The sequence below is a fragment of the Dipodomys merriami genome, unplaced genomic scaffold (assembly GCF_024711535.1).
Source record: "Dipodomys merriami isolate MVZ:Mamm:240054 unplaced genomic scaffold, mDipMer1.0.p SCAF_133, whole genome shotgun sequence".
NCBI classification, from domain to species: domain Eukaryota; kingdom Metazoa; phylum Chordata; class Mammalia; order Rodentia; family Heteromyidae; genus Dipodomys; species Dipodomys merriami.
In genome coordinates this window covers 1915428-1925000 of record NW_027202638.1, presented here as the reverse complement: position 1 = coordinate 1925000, position 9573 = coordinate 1915428, and the positions used below count along the sequence as shown (strand labels likewise).

The 9573-nt window shown below is 37.0% G+C and overlaps 1 protein-coding gene and 1 pseudogene across 1 annotated transcript in view; one reads left to right on the top strand and one right to left on the bottom strand.

The window, feature by feature from the left end:
* The window catches only part of Rras2 (RAS related 2), a 64718-nt gene that overhangs the window by 52179 nt on the left and 2966 nt on the right, over positions 1 to 9573 (top strand). The window contains exons 2-5 of the mRNA XM_070019439.1: positions 1448 to 1535; positions 2237 to 2339; positions 2529 to 2637; positions 9372 to 9490. Coding sequence (XP_069875540.1) covers positions 1448 to 1535; positions 2237 to 2339; positions 2529 to 2637; positions 9372 to 9490 — 419 coding nt within the window. The remainder of the gene's footprint in view (positions 1 to 1447; positions 1536 to 2236; positions 2340 to 2528; positions 2638 to 9371; positions 9491 to 9573) is intronic.
* Positions 3211 to 5389, bottom strand: LOC138825035 (NADH dehydrogenase [ubiquinone] 1 alpha subcomplex subunit 7 pseudogene; annotated as a pseudogene).

The following is a 9573-nucleotide window of genomic DNA, read 5'->3' as shown; positions in this document are numbered from 1 at the left end:
TGTAGTGTTAACCTTTTAAATTTTATTGCCTTTGTGAGCAAGCAGAACCAGCACTTTTTTTTTCCCTTGTTTTGTTATTTGGCTGCTACACAGTGACAAGAAGTATCAGGTTTGTTGCAAAGAAACATATCTTAAACTAATCTTAAAAGTATAAGTAGCAGGCTTTATCCAGCTGACATGGTAAGGTAATGCAGTTTTATGTTGTTTAGAGCAGCGAGTACAAAGAATATTGTTTTTGGTTGTATTTACCTTTTGAAGGGTCATGCGTGCCAACAAAGAAATTCAGTGTTGTTTTGATACCTAGTTATTTTAAATGCTGCTGGGGTGGTTAGATGGGCTCCAACTAAATGCTACTGCTGTTAGCAATGATTCATTTAAAAAATTTGTTGAATAACTCATGCATTTAAATGAAACTAGCCAGATGGTAATAGGATTATGGATGAATCCTGTGATTAAGGTTTTTCTAAAATATAAGTAAAATGAGAAACTTGTCCTTCCAAAGTAAAATAAATACGTAAAGCCATGGTAGCAGGCAGATTAATATCCTTCCTTTTCCCTCCTGACAATAAGGATTTCTTTATTGTTCTGTTCAGAGCATCTACATTTAACTAGCTTTCTGAACAGAGGTTACTGAGCCAAGGAGGATCACTTAGGCTGTGTCCCTAGAGCCAGTCCCTGCTCCCTCTGACTTAATGAATGGTTAACACTTTTGTTAAATGGCTAACACCTTTGTTGCTCCTTCCCTATATTGAGCTGTCTTTATCCAAGTCATTGGTTTGTAATGAGCCAGTGGGAAATAGGTTTTAGGAACTCATCCTTTAGTGTAGAGCAAAGGAAATTCGCAGAACAGAAGGACCATGTCCCTAAGAATTACAGAAATAATTAGGTAAGAATGGAGAAATAATTTCTCTCAGATTATTCTTTTATTTTTAATCCTTTGTGGAAATTGTGATACCTTTCTTGTGATGATTTACAAGAAGGTAATTAGTTCCCTAAGTCACTGAACATTCAGATTACTACAGACTAAATAATCCTGAAATGTGATTTCTTTATTGTAATACATAAAACAGATGAAAGGGAAGCAAAGAATGAGAAAAGAAGGCAGGGGATGGAATGTAATAGGCCGCTTTTGGTAATCTCCATTTCTTTGTTTTGGTTCTTATCAGATTTGAATGGGTCTAAAATACTTCTATTTTTTCCCCTAGATCTCTCCATTTCCAGATTCTCATGTTTAATTATGAAAAATTATAGTAGATTCTTTGCAGTCTTATTGCATATTTCTGATACAGAGGTGGTGCTCGGAATATAGTTCCTTTCTTAGGAAATTAACACAGTAGGATAAACCCTAATCTAACAAAAACACTTTAATTTGATCTGATAAGTGGAATTTGACAACGTTTGGTATGTAAGTAGGCAAGTAAACCAAATTAAATTTTTTTTTTTACAGTCTTATTTTGTAACAGATTATGATCCAACCATTGAAGATTCCTACACAAAGCAGTGTGTGATAGATGACAGAGCAGCCCGGCTAGATAGTAAGTAACCTTAGTTCACATCCTGTTTTTAAAGTTATCTGTGAGGTCTGACTAGGTTAAATAGTATAATTAAAATATAAGCCTGCCTGTATTTGGTTGTGTGTGTACGTGTGTGTTGTGTGTATGTGTGTGTGTGGGGGGGGTAATGGAAATTGAATTCAGGGCCTTCATGCATGGCACAGAAGCTTTAAGAACTAGTGTGCTGGCTAAACATTCTACAACGGAGTGGAAGAGAACTCTATTTATTCTCTTAAGTTGTACAGTTCTTTTATTCAGAGAGATCAAGAAATACATTAGCACCTATGATAACTAAAGCATTTTGTGTGTGGTTGAGGGCAGAGGGTAACAAATTACAATTTCTTATTTGAATTTACAGGTACCTTTTTCAGTTCTTTAAATGGAAGGGATAAATATCCTAGTGACTTAGTTTATCTGATTCCATCTGCCTAGATTGTGTTTGGTATTTTTAATCTTGTAATTGGTATGCTAATATATTCTAACCACAAAATCAATCTGTGCTATTGAAGATAAGTTCTGAAACCCTTAGACTATGTTTGCCTGGTGTTAAGAGTAGTTTTAAGAGAAGAATGGTGTTTCTTCTTGTACCAAGTAGCAGGCTCTGCAGAGGACCCCATCCATGGGTACACCCTTCAGAGGAAGCAGTGGATAAAAACATTAACAGGATTCCCTTTTTCTTTTAGTTTTGGACACTGCTGGACAAGAAGAGTTTGGAGCCATGAGGGAACAGTATATGAGAACTGGTGAGGGCTTCCTGTTGGTCTTTTCAGTCACAGACAGAGGCAGGTTGGTATCAGTGTTAAAATATAGTAGGCCACTCATCTTGTTTAGATCACTAATACTGTTTTGTTGAATTGGGGTTTTGTTGTTATAGAAAAATAATAAAATATTACGAAAGTAATAAAGTATTAAAAAGAGCACAGAACTTGTGGAATTCTGATTCATGGCAAAATTGATTTTCTTTTTCTTTTTAAGTTTTGAAGAAATCTATAAGTTTCAAAGACAGATTCTCAGAGTAAAAGATCGTGATGAGTTTCCAATGATTTTAATTGGCAATAAAGCAGACTTGGACCATCAAAGACAGGTAAGAAGGAATTTCCCTGTTGGGAATCTAATGTGTTTAATGTAATAGCAGAAAGTCCCAACATGGAAAATACCCATGTTACTTGTCACTTAGTTTAATTAGATAATCTTAAAGTTTTGCCTAAATGCTTAATTTATTTACTGTCAATTCAGAATTACCTTCAGGTTAAAAAAATACATTTATATCTATGAAAAAATGTATAACTATATACAATGTATCATATAAGTGTAAACAAAACATAAATATACATATATTTCTATATAAATAAAATATAAATATAAATTTATTACTTTTTTTTCTGATGTTAAAACTAGAGCTTGAATTCAGGACAGCACTCACACTTGACCATTTTGCTCACAGCTGGTACTCTACCCCATGAGCCATACCTTCAGTTCCTGAAATGTCCTTAAGAGAAAAATCATAGCATTTGGATTTTTCATTTTCATTTCTTTTTTAAAGCGATATAGTCACATGTATTTGTTATAAATTAGGTCACATTCTCCCCAGAGAAAATCCAGGGGGGTAAAGCAGTCAGGTGGTCCTGGGGCCATGGCCAGGTGGCCTGGCGCATAGTCACAGGTAAGACTGGTCCCTGGATAGCTCCCACTTCTTCACAGGAGGAGCGGGGGTTATGGCCTTCTTCTCTGGCTTCAGCCTCGGAGCTCTCTGCCATTTTGCCTGCCACCAGCATCTTCTGGGCGATCAGACATTGGATGGGGGTAAGACTTCCCGGCGGCCATCAGGAGTGCAATAGTAATTGTTGGAGAGCTTGTGGCTGGGGCCCCCAGAGCTTGGGAGGCAGCTGAGTCCACTTGGCGATCTCCTGGGAGCGCAGCTGCAGCATCACCTGCAGGTTTAGCCGGGATGCCCAGTTCCTCAGTCTCTGAATAATGGTGTAGCAGGAGCCATCTTTTTCTGGATTTTTCTTTTCTTTCTTTTTTTTTTTTTTTTTTTTGGGTCCAGTTGTGGGGCCTGAACTCTGGGCCTGGGCACTGTCCCTCAGCTCTTCAGCTCAAGGCTAGCACTCTACCACTTGAGTCACAGCGCCACTTCCGGCTTATTTTCTTTTTGCTTATGTGGTGCTGAGGAATCGAACCCAGGGCCTCAAGCATGCAAGGCAAGCGCTCTACCACTGAGCCACCTTCCCAGCCCTTTTTCTGGATTTTTCTTATGCCTAACCAATAACTGATGTTTTTACAAAAGTTCTTCACATTGGCAGTTCCAATACCAGTAACTTTCAAATAAGAAATTGTTTAATATTTAGTTGCATGCTAGCTTATTCTTTTACTCAGTTACTTAGTTGCAGGCAAGTTTATTCACTTTTGCCTCTTATTAAACTGAAATTTAAAGTTTTGGGCTGGGTACTGGTGGCTCACACCAGCTCTTTTAATACTTGCTACTCAGGAGGCTGAGATCTGAATATCACAGTTTGAAGCCAACCTGGGCAGGAGGGTCCCTGAAACTCTTACCTTCAATTAACCACTAAAAAATAAAAGAATAAAAAAAATCTGAAAGTGGAGTTGTGGTACAACTAGTAGAGTGCTGGTCTTGGGTAAAAGAGCTCAGGGACAGTGCTCAAGCCCTGAGTTCAAGCCCAGGGACAGGCATACACACACTTAAAGAATAATATATATATCACTCATCTTTTGGTAGAGGAAGGGAACAAAGTCAGTCAATGTGGGCCCTATGTTATTTGGGAATTATTTATTTATTTTTATTTCTTTTAGGTCTTTGGGTTTTACTCCGCATCTGAAATTTATTATTTTATTTTTAGACTGATGGTGGTGTGGCTTGAACTCTTCCTCATGCTCTCACTTGGCTTTTTCACTAATGTCTGGTGCTGTACCACTTGAGCCACACCTATACTTCTGTTTTTTTTTTGCTGGGCATAAAAAGAGTTCTGTAGAATTTGAATGGTTTAGTGTTATTACCCATCTAGTCCCTTACCGAGATTGCTCATTTGTTTCTCCTGTCAAAGATGTAGAAAGGATATATAAACAAATAATTTACTTGACCTTGCTAAAATTATGTAAGTAGGTAAATTTGATAGCCATTGATTCTGAAGTTTAATTTGGACTCTGGATTTCATGATATATCTGATTTTAAGTTCCTTGTCCTTTATAGCTATCCTGTATAGAGATAAAGTATATTTGATTTTTTTTTGTGTGTGTGTGTGTGTGTGTGTGTTTGCTTGTCACATCTCTCTCTCACCTTAGTCGCCCTGTCTACTTTCTTCCTTGTTAGTTGCTTAATTGCTAATGGTCCTCATTAATTTGGTAAAGGTACCTATTATTGTTTCACTAATAGATATTTATTATCGACCCAGTCACCTCTTACCTTTTAGTACTTTGGTATAGTTTGTCCCTTCCAACTTCCTGGGGAAAAGAGCTCTATTCCTTTAAAGAAAGTAGGATGCTCCAGACTTCCCTGACTGAACCTTGTGTGGCTCTAAAAGATTTGTAAGACATTGAGTATAGATACCATGAAGACTTCTCAGTTTTGACTGGTCAGTTGTGTTGTACATTAGCCCATAAAACAAAAATTAGCACTTCATAAATACTTGTTGAATAAATGAATAGTTACCACTTAGTCCAGAGATAGTGTTACCATGATTCTTCCTTTATAATAGATATTTTTGAAAAAAAGTTTGCTTTTGCAAATTTAATTAACATGAGATATCCTTGCGTGTTTCAAGTGTAGTTTATTGATAAATCCAGTTTGCTTAGATCAAATTACTCTTTACCATTCCCATTTTGCTTTCCTCTCTTTGGAACTGTATAGGATGAACTCATATTTATTGTGGATTTTTGCTAATGTTAAATTTTGCCTTAGAAAAGAATTCCATTGGGAGTTTCTAAACCTAAGTCTGCGTTTGATGCAACAGGTTTACTGGGAATATTTAAAACAATTCTGTGTAGAACTCAAACCTGCTAAATCAGAATATCAAAATACTGAAGGGATGTAGCTTCATATTTACAGAGTTGCCTGGATTGAGAAGCCACTAGGAAATACTTGTTTGTGTAGTTTTCAGCTTTTTGATTTCTGGCTTCATCATGGTATGGTTTTGTTTGATGTGTTGCTCCTTCTATTGCTTTGGTGGTTGGTACCAATGCTATTTCTATTTCTTAGTTAAAAGTATATTCTACCAGTCAACTCAAAAGTGACTTTATATGTGATTAGAGATCTCGTGACTAGAAATGTGTATATAAGCTCTGATGACTATAATTTCTGGAAGACAGTAATGTGAACCAGGCTTTAAATATAAATAAATGGCTGGTGCCGGTGGCTCACACCTACAGTCTAGCTATTCAGGAGGCTGAGATCTGAAGATCATGGTTCAAAGGCAGCCAAGACAGAAAAGTCCCATGAGAATCTTACTTCCAATTAATCACAGAAAAAATCAGAAGTGGCACTGTGGCTCAAGTGGTAGACTGCTAGCCTTGAGCAAAAAGGAGCTCAGAGACTGCACCCAAGTCCCAGGACCAGCCAAAAACAACAAAACAAAACAACCCCCGCCAAAAAAAACCCTACTTTACCAGTGGGATTTTTAAATCATCTACACCACAAAAACCACTAATATTTCTGTTATACAAAGAAGTTATTTGTTTTACTTTGTAAATACTTCTTTATCTGAATTATACATGATGGGTAGTGCAAGGTAGCTTTTTGGGGAATAATTCCTAGACTTGGCCTTGAACTTAACGTCCTCCTGTCTTAACCTCCTGAGTGCTGAGATTATAGTTACTATGCTTCTAAGCAAAAATTCTTCCTTTTCCTTCTCTTCTTTTCTGTTCAGGGCCTCTTCAAATAAAATTTACATTAATATATTTAATTTGAGATTGTATTAAAACCGAACATGTTTATTCTTCCTATTTTTTATTATTAACTTTAGGGTATATATGAATATATATTTATATTTAAATCAGTCATACCCTTCTTAACATGTATTTACTTTGTTATCTGCTATGTAGTCTTAAGCTTTGAGTATATATACACAAACATACCATATTTATTAGCCTCAGAGGATATTTTGAAGTGGTGAGAGAATGAGAGGACAAAACTAAAAATGGTTTAATGATAAAAGTTTTGTCAGTGGTCACCTTAGAGTATGACAGGAGTTCTGGGAAACTATTTGTAAAATAGCATCAATACTAGGAGAAAATTTCCTAGTTCTTGAGTTTTGAAAGGCTACCGAACTAAGAAACTAGGAGTATAGAGTTGAAAGGGAATGGCATCCTAGAAAGTAGGAACAGAATCGGTAACAACATTGAGCTCAAAAGCAGTTTTGTTATTTTTTTTTTGGGGGTCCGGTAGTGGGGCCTGAGCGCTGTCCCTCAGCTCTTCAGCTCAAGGCTAGCGCTCTACCACTTGAGCCACAGCGCCACTTACAGCTTTTTTCTTTTTGCTTATGTGGTGCTGAGGAATCGAACCCAGAGCCTCGAGCATGCAAGGCAAGCGCTCTACCAAGTGAGCCACCTTCCCAGCCCCGTTGATAGATCTCTTTACCAGAAACATGTATCTTTATAACAAGAAATTTGCCATTTCTAATTTTCTTAGAGTTGAAATTGCCCTTGCTAAACTCGGAGAAGATTCTTTCCTTCCTGTTAATTGCTTGCATAATTTGGCTTATATTTCAAACATACGAGGTTTATAATATGTATTTTATTTTAAAGAAAGGCCAGGTAAACTTAAAAATCCCATAAGCTTTGGTATCCCAAGGCTATGTGGAACCTGCCCTTTAAGACTGTAGTGAGGGTACAAACAATTATGAAGTAATTGTGAGATTCATTCATGAGCATTAATGTAGCAAACTAATGTTATTATATTTAGATTGCTTAATTTTGGTAATGGAATGTTAAATTGGCAGAACATGTTACAGAAACGATTAACGAGACCAATAACTTGAATTGAATTGGTGGGTTCAGGAATAAATGATACTCCACTCAACAAGAGAAGAAGCCTCTTATTTCTTGGGGTATAGGCCTATACTCTGAGAAAGGTCTAACCTAGTTAGTAGTGGGGCAGAATTAGTTCTAGATTGAATATTTTTCTATAACAAAGCCTAAATCTTGATGTTAGTGGATCAAATTATTTCTAAGTAACGGCTACCAGAGAAGAAAGTTCAAACGCATTAGGTATGCATAGAAGAAAAACCACAAAAACTCTAATGGTATAATTTCTTAGCCCAAATCAAAGTTCACCAAAAGTAAAATACCAGGAAGAGAGAGGGTTCTTGAAAGGGGTGGGGTGGGGTCAAGGGGAAAGGGGTAGAAAGAAAAGGGGAAAAATGTAGACAATACAGTGTATATATCCTACAGAACAAGGGGAGTAAAGAATGGGATGTGCAGGGGCAGGATGGGTAAGAATATTGGAAAGGGGTGACACTGATCAAGATATATTGTGTTCATAAATTACTTTGTTAAATGGCAACTCCTTTGTATAACTATTTAGAGATAATAAAAAAAATGAGAAGGAGGAAGAAAACTACAGTGGTGGTGGCTCAGTTAATAGAAACAGATACAGACATGGCACAGATGAGACACTGACATAGCTATTTTAACTGTATTCTGACATTTAAAAATGCTAGCGAAACACTGAATATGTTAAGTAGAACTGATGTGGAAGACACAGGAAGATCCAATTCAGACTTCCAGAAATTAAGACTACAATGAGGTGAGAAAAAAATGCACTAGATGCTTTCACAGCAGACAGAGAAGCTGGAAATTTCTAAATTTGGTGAAAACTATATTGCACACATCCAAGAAGTTTAATAAACTAGGCCCAAGCAACATGAAAAAATTATAAGATACATCATGAAATTCCTTCACACCAGTACTGAAGAGAAAATTTAAGGAAAAATTCAAGTCAGAGGAAAGCCAAACACAAAAGAACAAAAATAAGAACAGTCTTGTCCATCATGGTTTCTCTTGGGAAACAACACAAGCCATTAAAAGCAAAAACCAAACCAAACCCTGTTATTAAAGACATCTATAGTAAAATCCTACAACAGACAGTACACACACTATCACACACACACACACACACACACACACACACACACACACACACACACACACACACACACACACACACACACACACACACACACACACACACACACACACACACACACACACACACACACACACACACACACACACACACACACACACACACACACACACACACACACACACACACACACAGAGCTGTGAATGATGAAATACTTTGTCCCTAAGATTAGAGACAACTACTGAGAACTTTGCCATCACTTCTGTCATAATATAGGAGGGTCTGAGTAGAGTGAGGCCAGAAAAAGAAAGGAAATCTACTACAGAAAGGAAAAAGCACGGTCTTTACTTGAAAATGACATGGTTATGGAATCTGGAAAAAGAAAACCCTCAGATAAATTTAGAAAGAAAAGTTCTATACATATTTACAGTTTGAGTTCTTATTTTTGGTACTGGGGCTTGAACTCAGAGTCTCATGCTCTTCTTTCTTAGCTTTTTTGCTCAAAGCTAGTTGTTTGCCACTTGAGTTATACCTCCAGTTTTGACAGCCACTGTCACCTGGCTCAAGTATTTTTTTACAGGTGATGGTTTGAACCCATAGCTGGCTTCAGTTGGTGTTGAGCTATGAAGCCTGTTGACTGGATTAACAGCACAATCTATAGCTAGGATTAAATGGAGAAAGTTTACTTGTTAACACTGATCTTGTAAATTTTGGAATTTCAGGTAACACAAGAAGAAGGACAACAGTTAGCGCGGCAGCTTAAGGTAACATACATGGAGGCATCAGCAAAGATTAGGATGAATGTAGATCAAGCTTTCCATGAACTCGTCCGGGTTATAAGGTAAACAAAACATATGCTGGCTGTGTATTTCAATAAATTACTGTGAAATGCTTTTAGTAAGAAAGGAGGGATTGTATGTAGAA